This window comes from Austrofundulus limnaeus, unplaced genomic scaffold (genome assembly GCF_001266775.1).
Source record: "Austrofundulus limnaeus strain Quisiro unplaced genomic scaffold, Austrofundulus_limnaeus-1.0 Scaffold182, whole genome shotgun sequence".
Classification (NCBI taxonomy): Eukaryota; Metazoa; Chordata; class Actinopteri; order Cyprinodontiformes; family Rivulidae; genus Austrofundulus; species Austrofundulus limnaeus.
The window spans coordinates 912,689-925,386 of NW_013952584.1; the positions used below are offsets into that span (position 1 = coordinate 912,689).

Consider the following 12,698-nt stretch of genomic DNA (forward strand, 5'->3'; position numbering starts at 1 on the left):
CTCCTCTCGTGTGCACGAGCAGCTGGATACGAACATATTTACGCAGCTCATTTACACACTTTTCCTGAAGGTAGAAGAGTTTGTTGAATCTGACGTGGCATGTTCGTATGAACCCTTTGTACGAACAAAAGTAAGAGAAATTTAGGATAAGAATACGAACATGTTCTTGCATGAGGCCCATTGTACTTGTTCCTCTGCATGAATGCCTTAGTAGATTTTGAGCAGTGTTTAGGGTGGTTGTCTTGTTGGAAGATGCAGCCCCAGCGCAGCTTCAGCTTTGTCACTGATTCCTGGACATTGGTCTCCAGAATCTGCTGATATTGGTTGGAATCCATGCGTCCTTCAACTTTAACAAGAGTCCCAATCTCTGTACTGGCCACACAGCCCCACAGCATGATGGAACCACCCCCGCATTTTACTGTAGGTAGCAGGTGTTTTTCTTGGAGTGCTGTGTTCTTTTTCCTCCATGCATAATGGCCCTTGTTCTGCCCAAATAACTTTTTTGTCAGTTTTTACATTGTAGACATTAGTCCATTTCTCCTTTACTCTATGGCAGTAAAATGCTATTTTTAACTAGCCATAACCAGACTGTTGCAGAGCCCATTAAGTTGAATAATGAGAAAATGTCAAACCTGAAGTTGTGGTGCAGCTCCAGGTTTGGAGAGGAGGAAACTCCTTGACTCATGGTCCCAATAACATAAGGGCTGAAGAGAGAGAAAATCACATTTAATTACTCAGACAACAGGAAGTGCCACTGACATAAAGTCTCACTAAGAAACAGATTTTTTGGACCATTAAGGTCCTTGTTCACAACCTGTCCTTCTGAGGCATTTCCATTTAAAGGAGAGGAGCGCCGACTCACCATTTGTGGTACTTGCAGTTGAGGAAGCCGTTGAAAATGTCACTGAGAGAGCCGATGTGGTGCAGGTTGTCCATGATGACCACAGTGGGGAGCTCCGAGTCCATCCTCTCAGAGTTACAATGCTCTGCCAGGGTGGACAGGTACTGCCGCAGATCCTGTGGAAAGAAGCAGTTCACAAACGACACATTTTAAGCGAAAATAAAGTATTTAGTCAAATATAAATTCACCTGTTTGTTGTATCATTTCTTGCCATTAAACTTTATAAATATTAATTTAGACATTTTCAGTGGTGGGCACTGGGCACAGTTCTGCTCATCCGATAACACGCTAATAGCAGAATTAATATTTTGAAGAGCAGTTTAGCTCACACATGGCAGACTGATCATTATTATGTTATATATTAGCAGTTTAGCTTTAGCGTCTGCAAATTTACTGTCAATTTAGCTTTTTATCATTAGCTGAACTAAGAAATCTGTGTATAGATTAGAATAGTTTGGTTAGATGTGCCCACCACTTTAATAAACAAAGCAAAAAGAACGAAAAGTTCCATTACACAGATGGTTAATTATTGATACTGCAGTACAGGAAGCCTTACCTTGCTGGAGTTCTGGTCCACATTGAAGCGGGCCACACTGTGCTCAGTCACCTCCTGTCCAATCTGAGAAATGATGTACTCGGCCAGCTTTGCYGCCAGGAAAGATTTTCCTGTGCCGCTGGGTCCTGAGAAGATGATCCGACGATGCTCCATCAACAGGTTGAGGTACCTCTGGATTATGGGCTTTGGGATGAGTGTGTCAAACACAAGGCTGTCGATGCTGTTCTCCTTCACACCTATACACAGAGAAATGGTCCATAACTAGCTGCTGGATTTATATGGTGTGTCAGAAAAGTAACAAAACTCTGTATGAGCTACAAATGAGTGAGGTAGGGATTACACCATTTGTGTTCCATGTGATGGAGTATCTACAGTATCTACATCATTATGTAGCCATTGTATGTCTTTTTTCATGTTTTTGTTAACATCTCTTTAACTTTAGGTCACATATGCATCAAACTCAAGGCCCATGGGCCAAATGTTGCCAGCCACAGCATTTTAGTTGGCCCACAAGAGCTTCAAAGATGTATTAATGTCTTAAAAGTGTGTCTTGCTTTCAAGCCAGCATTGACAGTAAACTACAAACTGTAGCCTATAATGCATGTTGAAACTCCATTTCTCTGCATTTTTGCTACTTTTGCTGTGGCCCATTTGTACTGGGAAGTGGGAATTTCCCAATTACAAGCRGTAAAATGTAAACTGGAACACCCCTCCAGTGGAAATTCCCTGTTAGAAAGTGGGAGAGTTCAGAATTCAAGACGGCATCTACTCACTACAGCTCAGCAGTGAGTAAAACCATCCAAAATATCACACAGAGCTCAAACATAGCAATGAGAAGAGGAACGGGACATTTTATGTTTATTTAAAGTTAAACYTGAAATGTCAAAGTTAATTACAGCTGGTTCTTTGAGGACCACCATTATGCTCTTATGGTCCTTGGTGAAAATGAGTTTGACACCCCTGCTTTAGTTTTTCAAGGGATGGACACGGAGCATTGAGCCAACTTGAGGTTTATGGTCCTGCACCATCAGAAACACTTGGACTGATGTTTCAAGAGAGACAAAAGGGAACCACCACTCCAATCTACCAATCAAGGGGAACTGCCCCTGATGTCCATGTAATGTTGCAAAGGAATGTCAACCAAGACATCGCAGCAACAAATAGAGCCTTGAAGACCTCATGGTYGGTGTTTTCCACCCATGGAGCCAAGTTGGCACAGAGCTTTATAACTATGTACCTTGACAACCGTAGCCCCAGTTATGGACATTTAATTGTAATTACTTACATTGTGGTAGCCCTCTACTACTTAGATGTTGCACTGGTGTTGGTTCTGGGGGCTATCAGAACTGCTTTAGTTCTGCTTTAGTGATGTTGGAAAAATATGCATTGTTCAAAATGGTATGTCCAAATAAACAGGATTCAGCTGGATTTCTTGTTAAAACTTTATTTTTCATCTTCTGACTCCAATCAGGTTCATTCAGTGCTCAGCAGCGCAGGCCTCAGCGTACAACCTTGGGCTGAATCAAAACAAACACGGGAGCTCATGCTCTGAGCAGACACTCTGCAAAACACTGACAACTTCTTTCTACTATAATAATGAATTGACCTTACAATGTTCATCCCTTCCTGGTTACACCCTAGAGGTGTTACCTTTTACATCAGACATCAGAGCGTCACTCAGTTTTGTTTAGGCTAAGAGAAAGAACACATGGTAACACACACACCAACTCTTATTCTGTTATGACCTTAAAGCTGAAATGATCAGAAAGTATAAAATACAAAAGTGAATCTAATATTCAATTAATCAGTTACAAAATTTCTTCAGTGAGATCATTTGACAATTAAATTGCCCATAGGTCAGTCTTATTTAACTAAATATTTGGCTTCTGAAGCTAAAAGTTGAGGCTTCAAAGCAAAAAGCGAGAAAATGTTTTTATGAATTATAGAAAACAAATTTCATCCTATTTAACTGTGTCCTTTAGTTGAAAATCCATCGAAATTCTAGGTTGTAAGGTATTAAAAAATTGCTGCTCAATGTCTGTTCAATCATAGCACAAAATGTTTCACTTTGACATGCAGACCCTCTGAAACATCTTTTTTTCAGACCCATAGTGTATTTTTTCTAAGAAAAAAAAAAAGATTATATTTCATGTATCCTGAAGTCCCACCTTTAAGATGAACCTTGATAATGTTGTCGCCCACCAGGTAGCCGCAGGGCAACAGCTCAGGCACTTCAGAGGTGTGGGAACGAATCACATCCCCCATCCTGTAGCAGACGATGCTGTCTGAGTTCAGGCCCAGGCTGGTTCCAGGATCCACTCGAAACACATACTCCTGCAGGGAGGGGGAACATTGGAACATGGGCAGTCAAACTACAGACTCAGAGACTTCTAGGAGTGTGTAGTAGAAGAGGTTAAGGAAGGTTTTAGATTTTTTTTTCAGATTTGGCTTTTAAATTTTGAGATCACAAGCAGAAAAGATGGCCTATTGGACTCGTTTTGTAGACATAAATGGTGTTTTTCTATARGTTTGGGTTGCATCTTAATGAGGTGAGAACCAAACAAAAACACATGAGAGCAAAACCATTAGCAGCTACATGCCACATGGTACTGTACAGTAAACTGTTAGAAGGTTGAAATGTTGCACTGCTGGACGAGTGTGGGCACAGGGCATGCTTCACGAAATGTATTGTACTTTGTTATATGAAACTGATTTGAATAATTCTTAATAATTTAGCATGAAAAGTCACGAAAAAGCACAAGAGAGAGAGAGAAAATAAAAACAAATGTTCCTTCCTGTACAGTATTTATCAACTTTCCGGATTTTACAAAATTATGGGGATWACAGCAAACTACTAGTAGTTAGGTTCCATAAAAACATCTGTGAAAGACTGAGTTTGCAAACTGTGACAACACTGTCTACTGGTTTTTGAAAAAAAAGTTCAAATTTATTTTATGTCTCAGAGCTGGCCTGTAAAAAAATATTGTTTGACCCCTCGTTCTCCTCCCACAAGGCTGTAGTTGTCATTATCCACCTCATGTAACGTATGAGAGTACTACAGATTTTTAATGAAATTTATGGATTTCCGAAGTTAGTTATACAAAATTCTGAACTTATTTCAGAGAATTTATGCCACCAAATTTCTCTCAAATTAGTTGCAGAGTGGTCAAGAGCATCTTGAACCGATCTCAATTTAGTTTTTGTAAATCTAGAGCACTAGAGCTGTGCTTTGACATCTGCACAGGAGGTTTCCTGTGGCAGAATACAACTGAGACTACACCTCTGAATCCCCAGCTCTAAAATCGACATTAATGATAAATAATAGTTATTTAGAGAATGGTTCAAATCAGCCTACATGGAGGCACCAATACTACTATTGGGTATTGGTTTGATACTTTCAGCCGTAGACAAACGAGGGGCCAAGAAGTACACACAAATCACTCATCCAAACAGTTTATTTTGATAAATGGTTCTAATAATACATGTGTACCTCATAAAGATGATTCAGTATCCCATTAGTAAGAACTGAATTACATATAGGTGGGCTCTGCTGCTGTGCTGACTCATATGAGCTTCTGTTTTTGGTCTTTCTGGAATCTATACATACAATCACTGTTGTACAGGGCAATGCATTTTATTTGAGTTTGAGTATTAAAAAAGGCAGCTCAAGTAGAATATTTTTCACATCGAAACTGTACTGTCATGTTAAATATGCATTTAAAATTTGCTTACTTTGAAGAGGCGCCGGATGACTCCATCCAAAACGTCCCACCTGGTCTTCCCACTTACGCCTATAGATCCAATCAAGAAATCCTGGCTTCTTGTACCCTGAAAAAGGTGTCGGACTTGTTAAAGAGACACGAGTGAAATCTYCTGCCGTAGTTTTCACATGAAGAACTTTCCTTCACTAACCTTGATGATGTTTGGTCCACGGCTGATGCTGACCACTATTCGCACGCTCCGGCTTTCTTTACGCAGATTTCCTTCGTAGCTGTCATCCAGCAGGATATCTAAAAGCCAAATATGCTTTTAGAAAATAATCAACTTATTTACTGATAAAAAACTCTCAGTGGGAATGGCAGATACCTACGGACATTGACCTAAACAGTCTGAAGCTATATAAGCATTTGCGACAGGGATAAGTAAGGACAAGGAGCAGAGAACTCAAAGTACTTTTGCCGTTTTCCTTTTCRCCAAAACTTAAAGGTTTCTCATGACGGACACTGAACTCACCAGACATGATAGTGTCAGTGATGTTGAGATTATTGAGGGATAGCCCGAGTGATTGGCGTGAGGAGGTTGAGGAAGTACTGGAGGTCTCAGACGGGGGCCGGGCTGTCTTTATGGGAGTGGCTGTAGGGGTGGCGTTACCACTGGACTTCAGGCGATCGTTTTCTGCTTTCAGCGTCTCAATCTCATTCTGCGTATTGATGAGAAAAATGAAAATAAACTAGAGAAATTGCATTTCCTGTGAAAATGCAAGTGTGGATGCCAGTAGCTGAAAATGTAAGCTGAAAGCTGCTGAAGTAGCTGAAACTGAGCTGAACATGTTTAGCAAAAGTATTATTGTAAGTTAAATTTGAAAAGCTGAAAAAAGTAAAAACTGCTGAAAAACAGTAAAAAGGAGCAAAAATATAGCTGAAATAGCATAAAAGGCTAAAGGCTAAAATAGCTGAACATAATAGTAGAAGGAAGAAGAATTTTAGCTGAAATATCTGAAAAAAGTAAAACTAGCATAAAAGTAGCTAAAATTAGCATATTATAAGCTAAAGTTTGTAGACACTAGTATTAATTGACAACCAGATGTTGAAAGTGTTGCAAAAAATGAAACTTGGCAGAAAAAAATGCATGAAACTATTTAAAAGTGATCATTTCTAGCAAATATGCTAAAACAGCCAAAGATTTTAGCACAACAGCTAAAAAGCTTCAAGTGTTTTTGTTTGCATAAGGAAGCATAAGGAGCACAATTTTGCTGAATTTAGCAGAAAAAAGTTATAAAAGCTGCAAAAAATATGTATTTAGCTTAAAATGCTAACTTTAGCTAATAATGGCCAACAATTAGCTAAAATAGCAGCAAGTAGCTGAATATAGCAGAAAGCATCTGTAAGAAGCACAATTAGCACAAAGTAGCYGAAAAAACAGAAATAAGCAGAAGAAAAACAGAAATACGTAGAATTTTAGCTTATATACCTAAAAACAGCTAAAATTAGCAAAAGGTAGCTAAAATTTGCACAACGAAGTAAAATAGAGTATAGCCAGAACAATTTGTGTAATATTTTGTAAAGATTTAAAATAATTTTGAAGGATTTTAAATATTTTGATATTAGCCCCATTCATTTTTAATGGGGAAAAAAGCAGCCAAATTAGCTTTGGCTACTATTTTTGATTTGAATTTTAGCTTCTGTAGGTGAAAGAGCTTGCTCTCAGTTACCACTACTTCATTTTTTATGTCAATATATCAAATGCTGGCTGAGTTAAAGCCCATTAAAATTACCATTGGCGGTCATCTTGGATTTTTTTTCGGCTGCTATTTTTGATAGAGCTAAGTGTCAGCAGCTAAAAAACTAATTTTTAACTCGTTATATCAAAAATTGGCTGAAGTAAAGTCAATTGAATTTAGCTGTGGTGGCCATCTTGGAAAAACAATTTTGGCTACTATTTGTGATTGGGCTATGTCTTAGTTACAACTATATACTAAAATTAGCAAAAGGGAGCTAAAAGTGTGGCTGAAATATCTTTAATTAGCTTACAGAAGCAGAATCAGCACAAGCTTGCTGAACTTAGCAAAAGAAATTTGTACTACCTACAAAGAAATAGGTATTTAGCTTAAAATGCTAACATTACCTAATACCAGCTGAGCATTAGCTAAAATTGCAGCAAAAGCTTAATATAGCAGAAAGCATKTTTAAGAAGTGTAAAAAGCACAAAGTAGCAGAAAAGTACAAAAATAGAAAAAGGCAAAAGAATAGCAGAAAGTAGCAGAATTTTTGCTAAAATTAGCATAAAAGTAGCTAAAATTAGCATATTTAGCCAAAAATTAGCTAAAATGACAGCAAGTAGCTGAATATAGCAGAAAGCAAATGTAAGAAGCAAAATTAGCACAAAGCAGCAGAAAAAGGCAGAAGAATAGCAAAATGAAGTAGAATTTTGGCAGAAAGGGCAGAAAACAGCTAAAATTAGCATAAAAGTAGCTAAAATTAGCATAATTATAAGCTAAATGTTGTAGACACTAGTATTAATTGGCAACCAGATGTTGAAAAAGTTGTAAAAAATGAAACTTGGAAGAAAAAAAACTGCATAAAACTATTTAAAAGGGATTACTTCTGGCAAATATGCTAAAACAGCTGAAGTTTTTAGCATAACAGCTAAAAAGTTGCTACAACTGTTTTGGTTAGCATAAGGAAGCATAATGAGCACAAATTTGCTGAATTTAGCAGAAAAAAGTGGTTAAAGCTACAAAAAATATGCATTTAGCTTAAAATGCTAACTTTAGCTAATAACAGCCAAAAATGAGATAAAATGGCAGCAAGTAGCTGAATATAGCAGAAAGCATCTGTAAGAAGCATAATTAGCACAAAGTAGCAGAAAAAGCAAAAGAATGGCAAAAAGAAGCAGAATTTTAGCAGAAAGGGCAGAAAACAGCTAAAATTAGCATAAAAGTAGTTAAAATTAGCACAACGTAGCTAAAATGTGCATAAGGTAGTAAAATAGAGCACAACCAGAACAATTTGTGTAAGGTTTTGTAAAGATTCAAAAACAATTTGAAGGGTTTTAAGGTTGTTGAAAATAGCCCCATTCATTTTCAATGGCAAAAAAGTAGCCGAAAAAGTGAAATAGCTAAAAAAGTAAAAGTAGCTGAAATACCAAAAGTCATAGCAGACCATTCCTGAATGAGCTGAACGTTTTGATGTATACAGTAAATTGTGGAAATTGCACAAAAACTGCAGAACGAGAAAGCGGACAAAATGTACGGAAGAAACTATAATAATATTGAAAGAATAAAGAGAAACATGAAAACAATAGTGTGAATGCCTGAATGCCTTGACGGCATTTACATAACTAGTCTAACTAGAGAAAATGCATTTTGTGTGGAAATGTGGCGTGAATACTGAGTGCTGAATGGCTTTGCTGAAGAAGCTGAAACTGAGATATTAAAGCTAAAAAAGCAGAAGGCTTGCTAAAAGACAAAAGTCATAAAAGACTAGCTAAAACCTAGACATAGCAGATAAGTAGCTAAATTCTAAAAGCAGCAGAAGGGTGCCTAAAAGCTACAAGAACAAATATGTTAGCTATAAGCTTAGCCCGGCAGAATGGTCATCTTTTGATCTTAAACTCAAATGTCTTCAGTGTTAGCAAATTGTGAAAATTTATCACAATTAGCAAATTGTGATAAAGTTAATTATTTTCTGTAATGTATTAAAAACACTTTTCTTTTATTGGTCGAATGAAATATGCTAATTTTTTGAGATAGGGATTTTTGGTTTTTCTTAACTTTTTTGTCAAAATCATCAATTTTAAAACAATAAAAGGCTTGAACTACTTCAGTTGGTGTGCAATGAATCTAAAATATATGAAAGTTTAATGATTATCTGTACTTTGCAGAAAATAATGAACTTTATCACAATATGCTAATTTTTTGAGAAGGACCTGTACAACAAAAATAATTTGAGTTTGACTTGCTGTTCCAATACCTTTTTCCATAATACATAATTTTACCCATTTTCTCACAGCTCAACTGACATATATTTTCAGCTTGGCTCGGTCATAGTGAAACAGGAAGTGATGACAAATGGGAGCTCTTTAAAAAAACACAAGATCTCTGGCTTTTATTTATTAAAAACATTATTTGAGCTCTGACTCTACTTCGTCTCACTGATAGTGACTCAAAATAATCTAAACAATAGCCTAAATAAAAGATCTAAAGGCTTCATCAACTTTTTCCCTGCTCTCTGTGCTGTTTACATGCAGGCGTTCATCTTTGATGTCACTTCCTGTTACTGGGGAGGAGAATATCTCAACAACTGTTCATCTCAGCAGCATGAATTATTTTTTGCTAATACGTTCATGATAATTCCTTTCAAAAAGTGCATTCATAATTATTGTGAGAATTTTACATCACAGGCACTTTAAAGGAACTGCAGAGACCATAATGTAATTCTGTGGGGAACAGATTTGTAAATATTTTGAAATCCGTTAAATCAACACTCACAGCATGAAGCAGCACGATGAGTATCAGGCTGCTTCCATCTTTTTCCTGCACTCAGGCTGCTGTTATTCTGAAGCAGTATCATTGGATTTATGGGCTTTAAAAAGCTTTTTGATCTTCAAGGTTCCCTTTGTACAGAAGTAAGCCTCAAGATAAAGAGTTTTACATGATCCCTATATCAGAGGGGTGACTATAGGCTTCTACAAACAAGATAATCCAGATCCACAAAGATCCACTTAAGTGAGACATTCATGGTGATTCCAGATATTCTTCATGACATTTTTACACATGATTTGCGTTTTTAAATGCAAACTCACAGCATCATCAAATAATGTTTTGATTGTCTCAAATTGCCTGACACCTGGGTTCAGACGGACAGCTGAACCTCACCTGCATGCGATTCATGGCCTCTCGGATCTGGTCCAGGTGGTGGGCAGAGCTAAGTGCCTCCAGACGAATGTCCGTCAGCTTGAGCTCCTTCTCCCTCAGCTCATTCTTCAGCTGGAGGATGATCTCAGCCTCGGCCTCGGTGCATTCACACAGCCTGTAACCGGGATTACACATACGGAGGAGGAGGGGTCACTTCAGGGGTTAAACCAAACACACACAGACACACACACAGTGCACAGAATCGAGACGGATACACACTTAAGGAAACATGAAAGCTTAAGCCAGTGTTGAACATTGTGGATGAGGTGAGGAGGATAGTGAATAATGAAGGATTTAATAAAGCGAATGACTTCCAACTTTAAAAACAGACTCAAGTTACATTTCCCACACTGGACAGTTCGTAGGCTGGCTACTAAGATTTTGTTCTCTTAAACTACAACCTCAATTCTCCCCAAAATTTGTGTTCTGTAAAATTTAAATGACAGGAATCAACAATAGACTAAAATGTAGGCATACAGCATACAGGTTGAGTTCGACGGAGTGGTCTGGATTGAAGAGGTATTACTCTGAGGTTTTGGACAAACTGAACAATAAAACCACAACGGCCATAAACACCTGCTGACGATCCCCCCACAGAGTGAGGGAGACACTACCATAGAGACACACCTAGACTTGAGCAGAACTGAACAGACATGAAGCATTTAGATTGAGACTTGACAGTGGAGAAGGGCCCTTTACTCTGCAATACCTATGTTATAATAATGCACTACAGTAAAAATATATTACCTATAGTACCTTTATTTCTCGGTACCCATGTTCCTGGTAGCTATGTTCCCATTACTTATGTTTCCCAGTACCTTTCTTTCTCTGTACCTATGTTCTTAAGTACCAATGTTCCCCAGTACTATATTGCCCATCCAATTGGCTGTATACAGTACCAGTGCTCAAAGCAAGGTCATTAAAGATATGGATGGCAGAGTCTGGTGTGGATGAACTTGACTGGCTTGCACAGAGTCCTGACCTCAACCAGATAGAACAACTTTGAGATGAATTAGAGCAGAGACTGAGAGCCAGGCCTTCTCATCCAACATCAGTATGTGACCTCACAAATGAGCTTCTGGAAGAATGGTCAAAAATCCCCATAAACACACTCCTAAACCTTGTGGACAGCCTTCCAGAAGAGTTGAAGCTGTTCTAGCTGCAAAGGTTGGACCAACATCATGTTGAACCCTATAGATTAGGAATGGGATGTCACTTAAGCTCATATGTGAGTAAAGACAGGTGAGACAATACTTTTGGAAATATAGTGTATGTTCCCTAGTATCTTTGTTTGTATCTATGTTCTCCGGTACTTGTGTTCCCCAGTACCTATGTTCTCAATACTTATGTTCCCCAGTACCTTTGTTTCTCGGTACCTTTGTTCCCCAGTACCTATGTTCCCAGTACCTATGTTCCCTGGTACCTATGTTCCCAATACATATGTTCCCCAGTACCTTTGTTTCTCTGTACCTATGTTTTCCAAGACCTATGTTTCCCTGGTAGCTTAGTTCCCCAGTGCCTATGTTCCCTGGTACCTTTGTTCCCTAGTAACTATGTTTCCCAGTACCCTTGTTACCCGGTACCTATACTCCCTGCTACCCATATTTCACAGTCAGTTTTTTGTTCCCCAGTACCCATCTTTCTCAGTACCTTTGTTTCTCGGTACCTATGTTCTCCCAGGGTTACTGATTAAAGTCGTAAGCAGTGACGGCTGGTATCAGTGGGCTAGTAGGGCTAAGCCCTCCCTGATGTTCACAATAAAAATGTTAAAATAAACATTATTATAAAATTATAATATAATTATATACAATGTATAAATAACAACTTAAAAATAAACACAATTTTAAAATAATATATCTTATTTTGTGAAATTTACAAGGAAAACTGGTGCCAAACCACCTGGGAAGATCCCAGGGCCGTTCTGCAGCGCTAACTATTCACAGCCCATTTTCATGTAATGTGTCCTGGTTCAGAATGATTGACAGGCGTCTCGCCACYCCCCCCTCGGTTTGCGGCTCATTGGGGCTAATTCTGTTCAGCCCAGGATCAGCACAAGCCACAGGATTCAGCCATTTAGGGTGGACTTACAAAAACGTGCCTCCAGTGCCATTGTATGTGGGCGTGGTTTGGTGTAGACTGATGGATATGATGCGAACAGCATTAACATGTCAAGAAATTGAGGCGCTAAACAACTTAGCTAAGTTTCTTAAAARAAAAAAGTGTTTTAGACCAGAACACACCAGGAGAAGCTTAAAGTAAAAGAGCTTGGACCCAATCTGCTGGACAAGAAAAGCAGCAGAAGAAAGACAGAGGGGAGAGTTTACACTCCATTATTTTCRAAGAACTGGATTAGCGACAGGCTAAGCTAACTGCTTTTAGTGAGGCTAATGGTTTGTTTTGATACATTATTGCCTCGTTTTTAAAGCATCAGGATCTGACCCAGCATGGATTTAAACAGGTAAGAAAAAAGATAAAATACTTCTGTAATGCTTTTAATCATTGTAGTGCTATAATATAGTTGTGCTTTTAATCATAGTATAATATAGTTATATTGTTTTATAATTGTTAACACAGCTTTAAATATAATATAATATAACATAATATAT

General features: G+C 38.0%; 1 protein-coding gene across 1 annotated transcript in view; it reads right to left on the reverse strand.

The window, feature by feature from the left end:
- Positions 1-12,698, reverse strand: part of nav3 (neuron navigator 3) — a gene marked incomplete at its 5' end in the record, with an annotated part of 211,473 nt that overhangs the window by 25,549 nt on the left and 173,226 nt on the right. Inside the window, 8 exon segments of the mRNA XM_014018077.1 lie at positions 633-704; positions 863-1,017; positions 1,458-1,693; positions 3,626-3,791; positions 5,190-5,285; positions 5,370-5,467; positions 5,691-5,877; positions 10,054-10,207. Coding sequence (XP_013873531.1) covers positions 633-704; positions 863-1,017; positions 1,458-1,693; positions 3,626-3,791; positions 5,190-5,285; positions 5,370-5,467; positions 5,691-5,877; positions 10,054-10,207 — 1,164 coding nt within the window.